This window comes from Acomys minous, assembly GCF_964271855.1.
Source record: "Acomys minous genome assembly, chromosome: 17".
In the NCBI taxonomy this organism is placed as follows: Eukaryota; Metazoa; Chordata; class Mammalia; order Rodentia; family Muridae; genus Acomys; species Acomys minous.
This window is the reverse complement of record NC_140500.1, coordinates 53,003,585-53,023,254: the sequence shown is the minus strand read 5'-3', so window position 1 is coordinate 53,023,254 and position 19,670 is coordinate 53,003,585. Positions and strand designations below refer to the sequence as shown.

Here is a 19,670-nt window from a genome sequence, read left to right as displayed (position 1 = left end):
TATGCCAACTTCAAACTAGAGTTGGCATGCAAGAAGCCTAGGTTCAAATGGGCATGTGATCAATTTTGTCTCACCCTAGTGACCAAAGCAAGTGACTGGGCACCTCAAGCAGGAGCCACATGCTCGCTATCTGAGTTGCTGAGCTGTCCAGCTACAAACTGTGGATACTGGAGAGGCTGGTCAGCCGGGGCTGCGGCTCCACCCAGTCCACTGCCCCAGTTTGACAATGTAAACCAGATTTCCCTGTGGCAGTTGACAATCTGTACCGGGTGGGTCAGAAAATCCTTGGGAACCCAACCTCTGTCTTTTTGTTGAATTGTCAGTGTGGAGTGTTAGCTTCAGGTCTCTTCATGAGACCGGTACCTCTAACACACATACACTCTAAGGAGAAGGACCTGGAAGAGCAAGACAGGTCGGCTTCCAAGTAGACCCTGTCCTGAACACTTTATGAAGTCACCGGGATTGCAAGGGCTCTTGGAAAATGCTGTCTTTTTTGCTGAGCTAACAGGATTAGCATCTGCTTCTAAGGGTGGGGCATGGTGAGCAGGCCTGGCCTTCATTTGTAGTTCTTTCCAAAGGAGTATTTATTCATTCATTAAAGAAAATTAACATTAGTCCTACCCTTCTCCAGACTTGGGATGTAGGGGTGGGACACCCTCCACCCTGGGAGAGCACACAGGCAGACAGAGGACCTAGACAATGTTAATCCACCCCAGAGACTGCCCCAGGCTATGCCCACGGACCCCGAATGAGTCACAGGCACGCAGACCGTGGGAAGCCAGGCAGGTTCTGAGGGCCTGGTGGTGATGCTCTGTCTCCCTCAGCAATGCTGTGACTGCTGTGGCCTGGGACTCCGCGTGCGTGCTGAGGGCCAGTCGTGCGAGTCCAACCCCAACCTGGGCTATCCCTGCAACCATGTCATGCTCTCCTGCTGTGAAGGCGAAGAGCCCCTCATAGTGCCTGAGATCCGCCGGCCGCCAGAGCCCGAGGCCACCCCGAGAAGAGGTGGGTGCTGCCCTCCCAGGTGGAGGCAGCTGGAGGAGGACAGATGGCCTCCTGGGATGCTTGGGCTGGGTGGCCTTGGGCTTCAGTGGGGACCCTGGTCCATTGTTGTGTGTGGTTTGAGGTTTGAGCTCTGCTTTATAGAGTTCTGTGGCTGTTGACTGGATTCCAACCCTGTTTGTGCTAGCATGGCACTTCCACAGTTCCCTGTAGCACTCACCAGGCACTAGGGACCATTGTCCTCTTACCCTTCCACTGTTTCCCCATCTGGTGCCATTCATGCCTGCCTTTCTCTTTCTCCATCTGATCATCTGTCCATCAGTCTGTCATCTATCTGTCATTCTTGTATCCATCCATCCATCCATCCATCCATCCATATATCCAAACACCTTCTTCATCCATCCACATTCCTCTGTCCATCCATTCATTGTTCCACTTCCTCATTCATCCCCTGATCTATCCATCATTCACCCTCCCCAGTTATTCACCTATTTTTCTCACCTCTCCACCCACCCACTCATTCATTTTCATCCATCTTTCTCTTCATCTGTCCATTGATTTGCCCATCCATTTTCTCACTCACCCATCCGCCAGCTCATGCAAGGTCCTGGTTGAAAACAATAATTTCCGAAGAACAAGCTATTAAGCAGAGAGTGGCTCAAAGGTAGAGTTGAGGAGGAAACCCAGCATCAGAGGTCAGGACAGGGAGCAGGGGGACCACACTACTGGGAAGGGTCCATCCACTTAACCATCATAGTAACATCGTGTCTCCATCGTGTGTGGAGCTTCTGAGTAGCTTGTGTCTGGGAGATGCGGGTGGTGGGAGAAGACTGTTCTGCTTCAAATCCTGTTTGAAGTGGCCTCGGGCATATCCTCTCCTTTTATCTTTAGCTAGGAGGGTGGGTAGAGGCCTGCCGATGACCGTGAGCTGGGCCTAGCCCATGGAGGTATATGCTAGTGTAATCAGAGACCCCCCACCCCCAGGCCTTGGTCTGCCTTTGTCCTCTCACAGTTCCAGATCCTCAGGACAGAGCTGTGGGCACCGGCCAGGGCTCCTCAGGATGGAGCTCAGTGCAGATGCCCTCCTTGTGACATGCCCTTGTTGCCCGAGGCTGATGGCAACGGCTGAGGCGTCAGGCCAGAGCAGAGTAGCCCAGCAGAGCAACCTTCACTTCCACTCACCTGCTTCCTTCTGCACAGTAGGCAGTGGGGCCCAGGACCTGGAGACACAGAGAGACCTAGTGTTGACACAGCTATGGAAGCTGCGATCAGACATCACATCTCGATCTGTCTCCGCCCAGCCTAGCACTCTTTCTATTACTCCAGTCCAGCACTTTCGTAGGAACCTTCATCAGGCGTGGCCCTGTCCTATTGAAGGGGACCCAGGTGATGAAGACTCAGACCCAGCTACCATGGCTTCACTACTTTTCATTCACCCCCCACCCACCTACCAACCCATCTGGCCATCCCTCGCTCTCTCCCTCCCTCCTTCACATCTCCATCTTTACCTTCTGTTGAGCCTCTGTGGCTTTCCTGGATTCTGTGGGCTCAGCTACCCATTGGCCGAGTTGGCTATGTTCCAAGTGCTGACCAACCACCCCAGTTTCAGAGGCGGAGATGGCAAGCCGGGAGGCCCTGACACTGGGCACAGAGGCTGAACTGCCCAATAGCCTGCTGGGAGATGACCAGGACGAGTGCCTGCTGTTCCCGGGGGAGCTTTGCCAGCATCTTTGCATCAACACCGTGGGCTCCTACCGCTGTGCCTGCTTCCCTGGATTCGAGCTGCAAGGAGATGGCCGAACCTGCCGCCCAGGTGAGCTGTAGGCAGCCCAGGTGCAGGCTTGCCCTGCCAATGCAAGACCTTGCTAGGCTGTCTCTCTTCCTGCTGCCCTGTGTTGATGCTGGCAGAAGCAGAGGAGGATCGCAGCTTTGGGAATTCTGAAGAATTGCCTGGCGCTCCCTCTGAAGAGAGGCCTGGAGTGGGGTTCAAGCTTTTGAGACTCTCACCAGGCCTTACGGTGTCCTGAGCACCAGGGCTCTCTCCCTGACAGCTTTGTTGGGTGCAGCTGTTTTTTAGTCGAGACACCCCCTAACGATTCCCTTCCTCTTTTGCCCTTTCCTAGCAGCTGTGAGATAGTGCCTGTCCAAGGTGTGTCTGTACCCTGAGCCTCAGTTTTCTCCCTGGTGAATGAACAAGGGGAGTGGTCATTGAGGTCATTAATCATTGCCTGGTGTGGTTGGTTGCCTGTGAGTGTCCAAGGCCTAGCAGAAGATGCAAGGCTGCCCCCTGCTGTATGCTCTGCCTATAACAGATGGAGGGGCCCCACAGTTGGACAAGGCGAGGGAGTCTGCGCCAAGGTCGGGGTCTGCCCAGGTGTCTCCCAACACTATCCCACTGCCTGTGCCACAGCCCAACACCTGCAAAGGTGAGTGGAGGCATGTGCTTCCTTCAGGGCCCGAGCTGCAGAAGCCTGGGCCGTGTGGTGTGGTGGGATCTGGGGCTGGGTGTGTGCACGCTGGCCTAGGCCTTTGGTTGTCTTTGCTTTGTGGGAGGGGGTGGGACCTGCCTGGTGATGACTGAGGAGGGGAAGGGACACCTGGGAAATGGCCCTAGTCAAGTGGGTCACCTGCCTGGTGATGACTGAGGAGGGGAGGTGACATCTGGGAAGTGGCCCTAGTCAAGTGGGTCACCTGCTCTGTCTTATTCCTGCCTTTTGCTTTTTGTTACTCCCTGTTCCCCTAGCCCCCCAGGGACGGATTGGCATCTGAGTGGTGGGTGGGAGGAACCCAAGACATAACCTTCAGTTACAGCTGGAACCGGAACCACTTACTGGGGACCCTGTGAAAACAGGCATGAGGCGCTCATCTTTTTCACATTCTGCCTCCCTGGGCCTGCAGTGGAGGAGACCCCAACCTATATCTCAGAACCGGGGGGATGAACAGTGTGGCCAGGGCCAAGGCCCGTATGTTCTGACTCCAGGAATTTTTCCCTCAGACAATGGGCCCTGCCGGCAAGTGTGCCGTGTTGTTGGGGACACAGTCATGTGCTCCTGCTTCCCTGGCTATGCCATCATGGCGGACGGCGTGTCCTGCGAAGGTGAGTGAGTGCCTTTGGGAGCACCCTCTAAGCCTCGCAGGTCTGGTTGGCCTATGGTCATGGCTTAGCCTAGGGGAGACCAGAGCTTCATCCTCACCTTGGTCATGAGGTTCGGCTGTTGTGACAGAGAACCCCAGCAGAGCAGTGTTGGCACTTCCCTCTGGTATCACTGAGCATTTGGTATGGGCCCCCACCCACCCATACCACTGCAGAGGTCCAAAGTCCAGGCTGCTCTGCTGCTTTCTAAGGACTGGGTCCTTCTCCGAACTGAACTTGTACCCAAGTCACCTGGAGGCCCGCTGGACACAGATTCCCAGGAACTCTGCAGGCTCCCCATGATCCTGATTAGGGGGGTTCTGGGTAAGCTGAGAACTTGTGTTATAACCAGGACCCATGTCAGATATGGGCCATAGTCAATTCACGGATCCCCGAGGGCTGACCTGGTCTGTAAGGCTGAGCTTGTTCTGTGATCTCTGAGTTCATCCATTCTCCAGCTGAGGTGGAGAGAGGGAGAAGGAAGTGGTGTGTCACTGTGTCAAGGACAGCATCCAGAGGTGGCCTCACCTCCCCCTACCCCACCTCACATGCCTACAGTGGGAAGAGAGGGCCCCAGCCATGGAGGGAGAGTTGGCATTGGTGACAGTGAACTTCCTCTGCCATTCACAAGTCACAGAGTCCGTCCCCTTCACCTCTGTGACCAGCGTAGGTGAGGTCATGCCTCGGTGGGGCCACTGTGGACTAGGGCCTCTCAGTACACAGTGTACAAGGGGAACAGTGGTTCCGACACCTGCTGGTTGGCTTCTTTAGTGAGTTTTGCTTCAACCGGCCTGAAGGGTCCCAGGATGTTACCCCCTCCTATCTGAACAGAGGTGGGCTAGAGAGCTACAAGTCCAGGTGTGGATGGGCTCTGAATGTCTGCGTATAATGATCAAGTCTGTCCAAGAGAGTGCCCACAGTCTTCTCTGACGCTCAGATCCCATGGTCAATCATTCTGGAGACCCGGAGGGTATATGTGAGTAACACTCTCCTGCGAGTCCAGAGAAGACAGCTGAAGCACACAGCATGCTGGCGACTGACTAGCCTTTCTCTCTCTCTTTCTGATGGTAGACACAACTGGCCCAGGGGATTATGTGTTTTGGGGGGGGCTCTGACCTCCACCCCCCAGGAGCACTCCAGCAGGAAGATCTGAGGGGTACAAGCCAGGGGGTGCAAAGGAGCATCCATGAGGGTGGGTGCAGCTCCCACACAGGAGGGGTCCCCATTCTGTTCTCAGGAATAGTCGCAGAAAGTCCCAATCGGGACAGCCTGGGGATTTTAAAAATGTTTCCAGATTTTAGTTTCTGATGAAACTTCACAAACCTGTTCACGGAGTACCTTTTGTGTATCCCTTAGCCTGGCGGCCTCTGGAGGCCCCCACCCCCACCCCGCCCCAGTGCCCTCTGTGAACGCTGCCAGCCTGGACCCCCACAGCCCTTGAACTTGCAGACCCTTCCGTTGCTATTTCCTTGGTTATTGCAGACTTCAGCGTTACAGAGCACAGGCTGTGGAAGCTTGCTGCCTGCAGTGTGTGACCGTGGGCCGGCTGCTTGCCCTCTCTGAGTCTCACTCTATCTGCCCTTACTGGGAAACAGGGGCAGCTGTAACATCATTGAGATTTACAAACTCAACTGAGGTCCAAGGCTCGGCTGTCCCACTGACAGGCACACATAGGGTCTCTTCCCCTCTATCCCCGGATGCCCCTGGCAGCCGTGCCTCTCTAACAGCCTTCTGTTTTTCCTTCCGTGGCTGTCAATAGACCAAGACGAGTGCCTGATGGGCACTCATGATTGTAGCTGGCAACAGTTCTGTGTGAACACCCTGGGATCCTTCTACTGTGTCAACCACACAGTGCTGTGTGCAGAGGGCTATATCCTCAACGCACATAGGAAGTGTGTGGGTAAGCTGGAGCCCCTGCCTGCCGCCCGTGTCACGGCTGTCTGCTCTGCTCCACGCCAGCCCACCACATAGTGCTACATGCTAAAGGGCCCGCCCTTTGCATGTGAGCTCCACACAGCAGCCTGCTGCGCTCTGTGTCACACCTTTGTGTCCCGGTGTCTTGTCCCGCTTATCCTTGGTTGGCTGCGTCCCCAGATGTGCCTATGACTCAGAAAGCTAATGGGATATCTCCCTGGTGGCTCAGAGACAGAGAGGCCAAATGTGGGCAGTAGGGTCATGTAGCAGTGTGGAGGTCTGGCTTGGGAACAGGACCCAGTGGCTCTGAACCTTGTCTTTTCTCAGCTATTGGAAACTGTTGACACCAATGATGACTGTGGTACATGTGCAGTGTGCACATAGTCTCGGTCATGAAGCCTGTTGCCTCAGACACTTAGGTTACCTGTAGATCTATCTGGAATCTTCTAAGAGACAAGTAGATTGTACCGGGTCCAGCTGATACAGTTCAGCATCCTTTTGCTGGGTGACCCCGAGCACCAAGCTTCTGAGTCTTCCCTCAATGGACTGGGAGAGTGTGGGTCCTGTGTCGGCCTGCACATAGTTGGGCCTCTTGTCTACCTATGCCTGTGTAGGCCAGGCCTGGGACTCTGGGATTCTGTGGACAAGGAAGAGCTCCACGATGCCTTATGTTTGGGTCATTTGGTATTCTCACGGGGGAAACAAAAACCCCGACCTCCTTCATCTCAGAGATAACCCTGAGTAGAGGGAAAGTTGGGCAGACTGGCCAATGCTACTACTATAGGGACCAGGCAAAGGGAGATGTCACCCCTGCAAGGGGCACCCAGGGGAGGAGAAGTAGCTACACTTGTTTCCAAGAATGGGCAGGAATTGATGAATTGGAGAAAGGCACAAGGCAAGAAGGAGACAGCTGAGACAAAGGTGTGGAGGTGGGAACAGGGCAGAAAGTGGCTCAGGGCTTGCAAACAGAGTCCTGTCTGTCTTACCTGTGCTTGGGGACCATGTCCAGCCTGGACATGTCCTCTTCCTCCCCCTGCACTGCTAGGCAGCAGTGTTGGCTGACATGTTTGCCTGGCTGCAGTCATGGTACAACATGGCCCTCCTGATGTGCTTGCCGGTGGTGGCAGCTCCTCCTGGGTGGGCTGGGTCTGTGTGTGCCGGTTGGGAGGCTTGTGAGCTCCTCCTCAGGATGTCCTCCCTGGCTCGGCAACTAAGACCTATGCCACAGGGTCCTTAGCAGCTGAAAGATGGGCCTGAGGATGGGAGAGCCAAGATACATTCCATTCAGCAAGATTTATGAGCACGCTCTGTATTTCTTCCCTCTTTATGCTGCACAAACTATCAGCGCATTCTCCTCCTGTTCCATGCAAATATTACTTGAGGATTTTGGGGGTTCCCCCAGGTACTCCACTCAAGTGTGCAAACGCGGGCAGGGGAGGGGCAGGATCATGCTGGGGTGCAGTGTGGCTTTACTAAAGTCCACTGACCACTCTGAGCCTTAGATTCCCACTCCATGAAAGAGATAGAAGGTGGCACCTGTCTCTGAAGGTCGCCGTGGAGGTCAGGTGTATTAGTCCCCATGAGAAACCCTGGCAGGGTTTTCCTGAGTCACTGAGGCATGGATGCTGGGGACAGCACTAGGTGGGGTCTCTGCCAGGGCTCCCTGATCTCCAGCTGGGCTGGACGGCAGGGAGCTGTGATGGTGCAATCTGGTGCCTCTCTGCAGCAAGAAGCAAGCAGTGTGGAAAGGGTGTAGCTTGGAGCAAGTGCCCTGGCTTTCATCTTTGCTGGCTGTGTCACTTAGTCCATTGACATCCCTTTGGGGATAGAGATTTCCCCATCTGTGAAATGGCCACCCCCGTATCACGAGACAGTGGGTCTGACCCCCCACCCCCGTGATCCTCCGTTGGGTGGTGGCTGTTGTCATTCAATATTGTGAGGCCTCCCAGATGTGGGAAACTCCTGGGGTCCTGGGTACCTGCCTCCCTGTGCCAATCCAGCTGTAAATCAGAAATCTTTGTGCTGCCCGATCTTACCTCCATGGTAAACGTGGCTCAGAACTATCACTTCCCTATCCTGCTTGGCAGGGTGTCTTTCTCTACCCCATTTTCCTACCTGCGCCACTAGTTATCCTCAGAGATTCAAGTCAAATGTTACCACCCCTGAGGAGCAGCGGGCATTGCAGGACTAGGGCAGACACACTTCTGATCTGAGCCCAGGGCCTCTTCCTATGTGTCTCTACCTCCCTGCCTTGATCCAGATGCTCAGCTGACCATTCATGAAGGTCAGGGGCTGTGCTGACCTATTGTGTGGCCACAGGAACATGGCACAGAACAAGTGCTGGTCAGTGTGGCACTGAGCGAGTAGGCAGTGCCTAGTGCCATTACTTGACAGGGACAGGAAGGAGAAGCCGGGCTTGGTGGAGCCTCCAAGGGTCCTTAGCTCTGGCCCTGGAGGTAATTATGGGTTGTGACTATTGCTTCCTTTGGCCTCAATTCTCTGCTTCCCCTCCCTGCTGCTCATCCCTTAGAGTGTCCTAATGTCTGTCTCTGGCCTCTTCTTCATGTCCCTATTCTCTCAGGTGACCTACCTCAGCCACCTGACCACCTCCCTCAGCTCCTTCAGTGAGCCCAGAGGTAGGCCTCTAGCTGCCTCCTAGCCCGTAAGAACTCTGGGACCTTCCTCTGCACACCTGCTCTCGCCAGCTGCCCCATCCCATGTGCTGGCTCTAGGCTTTACAGATTTCCTGCTCTCTCACCCTCACCTCTGTCACCAGCGGTCAGGTTCCTTCTGTCCTCTCCCACAGCCAGTGGTCCCAGCCACCACCCCTCTATGGATAATTACATTTCCTTCAAATCTGTTCTCCAGCTCAGTCAGGGTGCCCTCACACCTATGCCAGGAACCCTCTATGGCTCCCATCCTCCTTGTAACCTCATCTGTTCACATTTTCTTCTCTCCTACAGCCACACCTGCCTCTAGGCTGGCCCCGAACCCACCTGGGCTGTCATATAACTGTTCCTTCTGCCTGGACTGTCAGAGTGGCTCCTGCTGTCACCTCTTCACATTCTTACTCAGATGTCGTCTTCCGACAGTGCTCCTCGTCCCTGCCTTAAACTTGCTTGCCCTGTCTACACCTCAGCCCACCTCCCTCCTGCTGTGGTCCCCATAGCCCTCTTGAGCAACCTCACTGCCTATGCGTCTCCAAGTATCTGCTCCAAGAGCAGGTGTTTCTGTCTTGTCCATTCGCCTGTCCCTCTTGCCGAGAGCCCCGCTTGGCGCCTAGAGGGGTGTGATAAATCTTTGTTGAATGAAGGGCTACTTGGATAAGGGACATCACAGCTGCGTGCTTCTCCCTGCATGGTGAGTACCTGAGGTCTGAGCCTGGTGCTTCCTGTGTCCTGGTGCCTGGTTGTGCTAGGCCTATGAACCTGGAGCCCCTGCGGGCCCTGACAGCTGCCTCAATCTCCATGCAGACATCAACGAGTGTGTGACGGACATGCACACGTGCACCCGGGCCGAGCACTGTGTGAACACACCAGGCTCCTTTCAGTGCTACAAGGCACTCACCTGTGAGCCAGGCTACGCCCTCACAGACGGCGAATGCACAGGTGAGAAGGTGCTGAGGCCCAGCCGCACTTCTGCTCCCCAGGCTGACTGCACCCCAGGGATGTCCCTACCCCTGCCCGTCCCTTCCCTTCCCCCACATTCCTTCACTTGGATTTCCTTGAGATGGGGGTGTTTGGGGCAGGGAGCTCTGAGGCTGTCCTGAGAGTTGGGACAAGGCCAGCATCTGCCCCTGACCTTCCTGCCCCCTGCTGGCCTCTCTGCCAGTCGCTCCCCCTCACTGCACCTCAGTTCTCCTGTTTGCACACTTACTTGGAGCCCTACTTATATCCCTTTCACTGGAAAGTTCTAGCTTTCTAAGAAGAGGGACTTTTTTTTTTTCAAGTGTCTTAAGTATTTCTTAAGTTTCTTTTAATGCCAGATGGGGTTCTGGGTACCAGCAGTAACACTGGTGTGAGGTGACCTTTCTGTGGCTTTGTGGTAGAGGATGTGGGGAAAACAGAGAAGGTGGGGTGACCATGGGAGGTGGAAAGGTGTGTCTTTAGAAAGGCTCCGATAGAAGTGAGCGTGTAGTGCAGACCTAGATGACGGGAGCCTGCCTGGAATCGTGTTTTGGGCACAGGGAACACTAAACATGAGACCTATGGCATATGGAGGGAGGGCCGTGGTAAGGGCCCCACGTGTGAACCTCTGTGCTCCAGGGACACGTGTTGCTTGACTTTGGGATACGGTCTCTCATGCATGTTTCTGTCTGCTCCTCCCGACTGTGGTGTGATGAGTGGTAAAGAGCCAGACCGCCTGGCATTCCATAGCAATGGAAGCTTGCCTGTGCCTCAGTTTCCCCTAATTATATGGGCCAGCCACAGGACCTACTTCTTGTGTTGCTGTGAGGATGAGGCAAATCAAATCACCCCATATGCTTTGAATAGTGTCAGGGGCCGTGAGAAGCTTGGGGCTTGTGGTCATGTCATTTTTACTCCTTGGACATGGGCCTCCCCAGTGACTCTGCTCTGCGACCTTGCTGGGATGTGAATCTTTGTGACTACTGAGGGTGCAGTGGTGGGAAGGGTGCCAGGGCTGCCGGGTGTGATGGAGTGGGGTCCACCTGCCTCCCACCCCTAATCCCCAGCCTCTGTGTGGCAGATGTGGACGAGTGTGTGACAGGTACACACAACTGCCAGCCAGGCTTCTCGTGCCAGAACACCAAGGGCTCCTTCTACTGCCAGGCCCGGCAGCGCTGCATGGATGGCTTCTTGCAGGACCCTCAGGGCAACTGTGTGGGTAAGCAGGCTGTGGGCTGTGGCTCTTGGGATCCTTAGAGGGCCTTAGTGCTGGTGGGTCTAGCTGGTTGCTCCTTTTTCCCAGCCTCAATGCCTCCATCTGTTGAGTCAGGGGTGGGGTGGGGCATCTGCAGAATGGTAGCTGCTCTGCTTGCTGCCTTGGAGTTATTTCTCTCAGGGCCTCAGTTTACCTACCCATGGGACCAAAGTGGATGAATGCAGATCATGTGTTTTTGACCCAGATGACTGACCTAGAACTGTCTGTGACTCAGTGTCACAGGGTTCCCAACTGAAGTGAAAACAGTCACGGTCACTGTCCATGACCACTGCGAGGCTTCTAGAGCAGCTCCACGCCATGTTTAGGGTTGAGACATGCAGTGTGACAGATGCTGGCCTCCTTGTCCTGAGAGAGTCTGAGATGTTACTCATTCCTTCCAAACATCCAGGACGGGCCATGTCCCCAGAGCTAATGACCTGGATTCTGCTAGAACACAGGTGGCAGAGGGGACAATGACACAGAGAGGCAAAGTGGTGACAATGTCAGGTGACAGGCAGTTTGTGTGACAACAGTAGCTTATCACGAGGAGACCATATGGTGAGGGGTGGGGTGGGGTGGGGGTGGGGGTGGTATCTGCCTGTTGAGGCTTGACCAAGATTCTCCCAGCCAGCCTGATTGTCGGAGCCCTCCCTGCCAAAGTGCTGCCTTTAGTGGCTCGCACCACTATGCCTCACAAGGCACATGGGATCCTTGGTGCCCTAGGACCAGCCCTGGAGGCCAGAGTAGGCAAGGAGGGGAGGATCTTACATATCCACAGGGCTCTTCAGTCAATCCTGTGGGCAGCATCTTCCAAGTACCTACTGGGTTCCAGGGTTCTAGGTGGGAGCAGCCATAGCATTTGCTGAACCGTTTATTGGGGAGGAGACCAGATAGGCAACCATGTTCATAAAAACAAAACCACCAGTAATTAATTTATACTTTGATAAATAATAAACAACCCACGACCTGCCTTGCCTTCCCCTTGCTTTAGCTGTTGCACCGGACAGATGTGTACAGATGTCAGCCCAGTGGCTGTGGCTTCCAGAGGTGGGACTCTCAGGTGCCAGGTTTTAGGGAGTGGGACAGTCTAGGCCTAAAGCCCAGAGCTGGCCAGATGAAGGTAGGAGGGGCCAGTCGGGCTTCCCATCCTCTCGTCCCTTCTGCAGACATCAATGAATGCACGTCGTTGCTGGAGCCTTGTCGCTCGGGATTCAGCTGCATCAACACGGTGGGCTCCTACACCTGTCAGAGGAACCCACTGGTCTGCAGGCGTGGTTACCATGCCAACGAGGATGGCTCTGAATGCGTGGGTAAGGTTGGGGCTTCCCCGCACCCACCCAGGCTCCCCATCCAGCTCTCTGCTCAAGAGGCCCCCCGCAGAGGGGCCGTCCAGACGTCAGGGTGCCCTGCTTGCCTGCCCCCGCAGATGTAAATGAGTGTGAGACGGGTGTGCATCGCTGTGGCGAGGGCCAGCTGTGCCACAACCTCCCTGGGTCCTACCGCTGTGACTGCAAGCCTGGCTTCCAGAGGGATGCATTCGGCAGGACCTGCATTGGTAAGGAATACTGGGGTCTGAGGTCCCCTGTGAACAAAGAGCCTGCCCCTCTGTGCTCTTTCAGCTCTAGGGCCTGGACCTTCCCAGATGGCTGCCTTCAAGCTGCCCCTCTCCTCATGGCTCAGATTCCATGCTCTAGCCCTCTTATCATCTTGCCCTCCTGTGCCTCTGCACCCTTTGGTGACTCTGGGTGACTCTGCCTCTGGGCCACTTTCCCACTGGCTTCCCACTCTGTGCCTGCTGTTCTCCCCCTGCAGATGTGAACGAGTGCTGGGTCTCGCCGGGCCGCCTGTGCCAGCATACGTGTGAGAACACACCGGGCTCCTACCGCTGCTCCTGTGCTGCTGGCTTCCTTTTGGCTGCAGATGGCAAGCATTGTGAAGGTACTGTCCACCCTGACTTCTGACCCCTGGCCTCTGACCCCATGCACCTGGCTCCCACTTGGACAGATGGCCTCTGATTCCTACTGTGGTCACAGGGAGTCTTGCTAGTATGGCGCAGGGTAACCATGAGAGCTCAAGAGCCGTGAGGGTGCAAGGGTCACATGGTTCCCATAGATGATGCCATCAAGTAATAATGTCCAGGGGAGTTTAATTTTTCTGGCTTCTCATAAACCAGGAACGTCACTACATATGTAAAATGAGCTGCTGCATACACACATGACCGGTGTAAGCCTCGAAGTGTGCACTGAGATAAACCAAGTGTGGGCGCAGGCTCTGATTCAAGTCTTCTGAAGTGTGATGGGCCTGTAGCTAGGGAAGTGACATCACACTGTTCCCACAGATGCCCCTAGTGCGGTTGGCTCAGGCCACTGGGGAAGGAAGCCATGAGGCAGCTCGGTGAGGAGCTGAGCCTCAATTGAGAGACCATGGCATCTTTGGCTCCATCTTCTTAACACTGTCTCTCTCACTCCCTTCTACATGGGACAAATCTGCTGAGACTTCTGTGGGACTCCCAGCCCTTTGGTCCTGCTGTGTGTGGGCAGCTTTAGCCGTGGCAGGGCACTGGGACATCACCCTTACCCACTGGTGCCATTATACTGTGGGCATGCCTCATGCCACGTTGGGTGTGGGCATATTGGAGTGGACAAGGGCCTCTACCTCCCCAACCTTCTGCCCAGGCACAATTCACCTCTGTGCTCCCACTGGCTGCATGTTGGAGGCTTGGAGGTAAATTGAGCATGGAGTCTGCCACCCAGAAGCTTAGCCTAGCAGAGCGGAGAAGCCACACGGTGACACATGGCTTGACTTTCACAAATGACATGAGGTTCAACAATCAGCCAGTCAGATGTGGCTCACTTCCTTTCACATTCCCCTCAATTCCTCAGCCCCTGCCCCCTTCGCCTCATCCATGTTCCTTAAAACCACTCAGCAAGCTCCCACCTGCAAAGCCCCTTTCCCAGATGGCTACATGGCCCTGCCCTCTCCGATCTGACTCTCCCTGGTCACTTCAGATAAGGCTGCATCCCACCACAGGACCACCATAAGGCATCCCTTCCCATTTCTCTGATGTGTTTCCCCCCATGCCACTTGGCATACTTAAGCCTGCTGACGGTCTTGTTCACCACTCTCTCCCCTTCCTTCTTTCCACACGTGAGCTAGCTCTTCCAGGTAACGATCTTGCCTGCCTTGTTTATGCTTGTTCCCCCAAATCCACTGTCGGCCTGGCGCAGTCTACTCTGAAGCGACTCAGTGGGCAGATACTCCAAGGGAGCCATGAGCTAGCTCTCTCTCCTTCTTTACCCCCGCCCCCCCACCAGCTCCTGCACCCACCCACCCCCACCTCCACGCAGTGTCATCTCTCGGGGGCTGTGCTGCACCTAGGTGACTCAAGAGTCATCTGTTCCAGCAGTTGTGTGCCCCTAGCAGGGCAGCACCAGGCTTTGCCTTCGTTTGTCCTGCCCTTGCTGAGTGCCCTGCCTGGCTCCACCCTCCTCAAGGGGTGAAAGATATTGGTGAGCCAGCCCAACCCATTACACGGGTTGGGAGGATCCGCCATGGTTGAAGACTGTTTCCCCCGCAGACGTGAACGAGTGTGAGACCCGGCGCTGCAGCCAGGAGTGTGCCAACATCTATGGCTCCTATCAGTGCTACTGCCGCCAAGGCTACCAGCTGGCAGAGGATGGGCATACCTGCACAGGTAGGCACTTGTCCCCTCCCAGGACTCTCACGAGGAAGGGACCCTTTCCTTACATGCCGGGAGCCCAGGGGATTTAGGGTTGGGTCCGAGTTCGTATCCCAGCCCATGGTTTTCTTGCTGTGGGACCTTGGGTTGCTCCCCTCTGTCCTCACGTTCCTGGTCTGTAAAGTGAGATAACCCTGAACTCAATGTGAGTACATCGCCCCAGTTGGGCTGGTACTTGGCTGTACCATCATCATTAGTAATGCAGAGTTCTGGGAGGCACCCTCCCGTTCCAATCCTCATCTTCTATATGGCTTTGAGCATCTCGCGCCCACCATTGGAGCCTTCATGTCTTCCCTTGTAAATGGCCCCTGGGCGTCCCGGCTGTGCCTGTGGATGGGTGAGGCTCACCAGCTGACCCTTTCTGGCAGACATCGACGAGTGTGCACAGGGCGCCGGCATTCTCTGCACCTTCCGCTGTGTCAACGTGCCTGGGAGCTACCAGTGCGCATGCCCAGAGCAGGGCTACACTATGATGGCCAATGGGAGGTCATGCAAGGGTGAGTGACAGCCTCCACTCTACCGGGCCTTGGGCAGCTCTGTGCATGCACCAGGCACTGTGAATTTCCTCCTGCTTAGGGCTTATCAGTAACCTCATGTGCTTGGAACAGCTGTGCTGAGGGCAATAGTCCATGTATCCAGGCCTGGGATGAAGAAGGCAATGGGCTTCCTGCTATTTAAGCCAGCATAGAATCTTCCAGGCTTGGCCTTGAATCTGCACCCTACCCTGGTATGAGGAGGCAGGGGGCTGCCAATGAGCACACTGGAAGCAGAGCCTCAGAGATCTGAGCTGCTGTCTTAAATCTCGGCCAAACTGTCCAGGGGTATCTGGGACAGGAGTGTGTGTGACCCAGAGGCCAGGGTGTAGGGAACGCATCCCAGGGAGGCCAACGCTAGTCTGGTGTGGGTTGATATTCCCCTGCCACAGCTGTGAGGGTCGGGAAGTGGGGGAGGTGGCTCCTGTCACTGAGGACACAAGCCCCAGCTTCAGTAGCTTGTCAGATTTGCTGTCGAGGAGACGGTCCCAGCATGGGCCAGACCTGTGGCATTGTCTATTCCTTCGAGCTGGACTCTGAGCTATGGTTCTCAGGTCAGTGCCCCTGACCACCAAATTCTGGGCCTGGCAAGCCAACAAGGCAAGGTGGGTGTGGGAGGGGTCCTGACTCCCCCACAGGAGGGACTTGGGACTTGGAGCCTGCGTGGCCTTGCTGTGCAGTGAGCTGATATGTGGGCCTCAGTGGCTAGCTCTCACGGCTCCTGTGTGTCTTGAGGGAAGAGCGCTTTAGCTGTAGGCAGCTCTGCACTTAGGGTGGTGGCTCTGCTGCTGCGGGGTGCATGCCAGTTTTGGGTACTCAGAGGTGGACCATGAAATTTGTTCTGAGAGGCGTGCAGAGTCAGGAGCCCCTGCCGCTGTGTGTGGTGGTGAGGTGGGGCTATATATGAGTGAGGCTCTTAGACATACTGCTGCCCGGAACCCAGACCTCCAGTGTGTGCGGGAGAGGTGCAGGCTGCGTTCCTAAGCCTGAGGACTCTCTTAACAGCCCTACTCTCCCCTCTCAGACCTGGATGAGTGTGCACTGGGCACCCACAACTGCTCTGAGGCTGAGACCTGCCACAACATCCAGGGCAGTTTCCGCTGCCTGCGCTTCGAGTGTCCACCAAACTATGTCCGTGTCTCGGAAACGTGAGTGCCTTCCGCCCTGTGTGATCCGGGGCCCTTCACTGCTGCCGCCGTGCCACAGGCCAAGTGGCAGGTGCTCCCCACCATGAGCACCCACTAGCCTTTCTCAGAAAGCACTGTGAAGAGAAATGTGGGACTAACCATGCAAAAGGACGGCTGTTACCTCAAAGGGAGAAAGTTTGACCTAGAGCCAGATATAAATGGACACATCCCAGGAACCTAAATTCAGGCTGACTCAAATAGCATGTGCATGAGTGCATGAACAGTTTTATGACACTTTTATGGTAAAGGAACAAAGATTTATAAACGAACATACTTTTAAAATATACCGGTGGACACATGCAGGTTGCACGAGGTGGGGAAACCTCTTGCCTATTATTTGGGGGGCATTTTTAACATTAGTTAGTTAAGTTAACTTACCTGTACGTTAGTGGAAGCTAGGAGTCTGTTTGTGCATTTCCAAAGGGTTTACCCAATGACACGCGCAGGTCACAGGCAGAGATGGCCAGCGAATGGTTAGTAATTGAGCTGAAGATAGCCCACGTTAATTTGGTTACAGGACCTGTAACATTCCAACTCTCCAGAGACATAGGTGTTATAACTAGTTAATCAGCCGTGTAGACTCTTTTAACACAGACATAGTCTTTGCTGGGGACTTCAGTTCACAGCCTCACCTCCCCACGCATGCACGCATGCACCTGTGTAAAAAACTCCCAGTATTTGACCATAGATTCTTACCATAGACATTCATTACTTCCTGAGGGGTTGTGGGAACCCACAGACAGCAGGCTCTCACCAGAGCAGCTTCATGGGGCAGCCTCCATGTCTGGTGGTACTGAGCCTGTGTTGGGAAGAGGGGCGTGATGGAAGAGGGAATGGGAAGAAACGAAGGAACAAAATGGCTGCAAAAGCTGCCGACAGGCCTGCTGGGCCCCTGTGCTGGGCACTGTTAGCCCCCCACCCCGCCATGGGAGTCCATCTCACAGCTGTTGGAATTGGGGCCCAAAGGGGTAAAGCAACTTGCTTGTGCTGGACTCCTCTGGGTAGAGTTCGCGTTTGGCCCCCAATTCCACTGGTTCCTGAGCCAGCTGCTGGGGTCTGTCTCATATCTGGGATGGAGGAGAGGGTCCCTAACCACTGACCAAGCATCTCCTCCCCGCCCCCGCCCCCCCACAGGAAGTGTGAGCGCACCACATGCCAGGATATCGCGGAGTGTCAGACCTCGCCGGCTCGCATCACACACTACCAGCTCAATTTCCAGACAGGCCTGCTGGTACCCGCGCACATCTTCCGTATAGGCCCTGCTCCTGCCTTTGCCGGGGACACCATCTCTCTGACCATCACCAAAGGCAACGAAGAGGGCTACTTCGTCACACGGAGACTCAATGCCTACACTGGTGTGGTGTCCCTGCAACGCTCTGTCCTGGAGCCCCGGGACTTTGCCCTGGAGGTAGAGATGAAACTGTGGCGGCAGGGCTCTGTCACTACCTTCCTGGTCAAGATGTTCATCTTCTTCACCACCTTTGCCCCATGAGGTGCCACGTGAGGCAGTCCCTCAGGTGGCACCTGGGCCCGTGGGCAGCTGTGCCGCTCCTGAGTGGCTTTTGCTGTGACTCTGTAACTTAACTTAATCGTGCTGACCTGCTTGGTCTTGGTTGGGTCTCTGCCCCGGAGGGAGGGAGATGCCAACAGGCATAGAATACAGGTCAAGATCACCCGCGGCTGATGATGGCCTGAAAACTGGAAACAGCCATAGGGGGATTAGGAACTCCACTCCTCGACTATGGCTAAAGCTGACACTCCATTCCTGGTTTCACTGTGTTTTTCAAAGAATAAAAAATCAGCTGTGCATGGTTGCACAGGCGTTTAATCTCAGCACTGAGGAGCTAGAGGCAGGCAGATCTCTGTGAGTCCCCGCCAGCCTGGTCTATGCTGGGAGTTCTACCTGTCAGAGCTATATAGAGAGACCCTGTTTCAAAAAGGAAAAAAGAAAAAAAAATCACCTTAAAATTTTTTTTTTGCTGTTGTTGTTTGATTATAAGAATAGTACATATACGTTATTAAAAATGATCAAATAGCACAAAAATAGTTATTCAGCCTCTTTGTCTCCTTCTCTTTGTAACACATTGACCTTTGACATTAGTACCGGAATGTCACAGGGTCCCCAGCCTAACTGATGAGCTCGGAGTGAAAGCCACAGGTCAGCTAGCTGGCCTTTTCTGTCATGGTTCCTGCCTGATCCTCCTGCCCCTACTTGCCCTCTCTGGCTGCCTCTTCCTCCCCGGGTGTGGACCCCAGCTGCTTGGTGGGTCACCTTGGATGTGATGATGGCAGGTCTGGAGTGGACATGGGCGGGGTTGAAGGAGACCAGTTTTCTTTGAGCCCACGTGAATTTCAGCTCTGTTAGGCTTCGGCTAAGGAGGAAGTGTGGAAAAGGGGAAACTGATGCCTGAGAGCAGAAGGGATGTTCCTGAGGTCTACAGTGAGGGTCAGAGTGGCATGCCCACATGACTCTGTGTCCCCTGAGACAGGATTTCTTTCTGTGAGCATCCTGAAACAATTACATGTGGCAGCCATGGCACATGGCTATTACATTATATTATAATACACGTGGCCCAGTGTGTTAACTATGGTATGGTAGCTGGGCTGGGTTGAGCAGGTCTGTAATCCCAGCTTACTTGGGACACTGAAGCAGGAGGATTGAGAGCTAATGAGTGGTACCCTGTTGCAAAGAGTTAAAAAAAAAAAGATGGTATGGGCGGGGGCAGGGCTGAGGATGTAGCTCAGCGGTAGATGTGGTTGGTGTGTGTGTGTGAGGGTCAGGGTTCAAGCTCCAATACCACAACAGGAGAACCCAACCACGGGGACAGAGTAGACGCAGCTGAGGGCTTCACACGTCACAGCACTGAGGGTGTCTGTGCCACCAGCTCTGCCTGGGGACAGAACATTCTTACTGGGAGTGGTGGGCTGGACCTGAGAAGTGGCCTGCTGGGGACAGAGGCACGTAGCCCCCAATGAGTGGGCATTTTTCCAGACACTGCAAACTACGTTTTGGTGTAAATTCTCCTGTTTTTAAGCTGTGATTGGAAAATTTAAAACAAACAGGCAAACAGAAGTTAGGCATGAGGGCCGGCAAGATGGCTCCGTGGGTAAAGGGACCTGCTACTCAACCCGATAACCCGATTAACTCCCAGGGTTCCCATGGTGGAAGGAGAGAACTGACTGATGCCAGCAAGCTGTCCTCTGACCTCCTCTGCACCACAAGTGCTCGGGTACACAAACACACAGAAGTGCATGCAAACATGTATGCACACATGTGTGAA

The 19,670-nt window shown here is 54.7% G+C and overlaps 1 protein-coding gene across 4 annotated transcripts in view; it reads left to right on the top strand.

The window, feature by feature from the left end:
• The window catches only part of FBLN2 (fibulin 2), a 58,256-nt gene extending 39,813 nt beyond the window's left edge, over positions 1-18,443 (top strand). For 3 of the 4 annotated variants that reach the window (XM_084766767.1, XM_084766768.1, XM_084766769.1), the window contains 14 exons: positions 825-1,005; positions 2,606-2,815; positions 3,315-3,428; positions 3,998-4,099; positions 5,895-6,035; positions 9,523-9,657; positions 10,757-10,894; positions 12,097-12,240; positions 12,357-12,485; positions 12,743-12,868; positions 14,508-14,624; positions 15,038-15,166; positions 16,227-16,350; positions 17,524-18,443. In XM_084766767.1, the coding sequence (XP_084622893.1) occupies positions 825-1,005; positions 2,606-2,815; positions 3,315-3,428; positions 3,998-4,099; positions 5,895-6,035; positions 9,523-9,657; positions 10,757-10,894; positions 12,097-12,240; positions 12,357-12,485; positions 12,743-12,868; positions 14,508-14,624; positions 15,038-15,166; positions 16,227-16,350; positions 17,524-17,881 (2,148 nt within the window). In that variant the 3' untranslated portion in view covers positions 17,882-18,443. The remainder of the gene's footprint in view (positions 1-824; positions 1,006-2,605; positions 2,816-3,314; positions 3,429-3,997; positions 4,100-5,894; positions 6,036-9,522; positions 9,658-10,756; positions 10,895-12,096; positions 12,241-12,356; positions 12,486-12,742; positions 12,869-14,507; positions 14,625-15,037; positions 15,167-16,226; positions 16,351-17,523) is intronic. The other variant, XM_084766770.1, reaches the window with a different exon arrangement.
• The last annotated feature ends 1,227 nt before the right edge of the window (positions 18,444-19,670 follow it).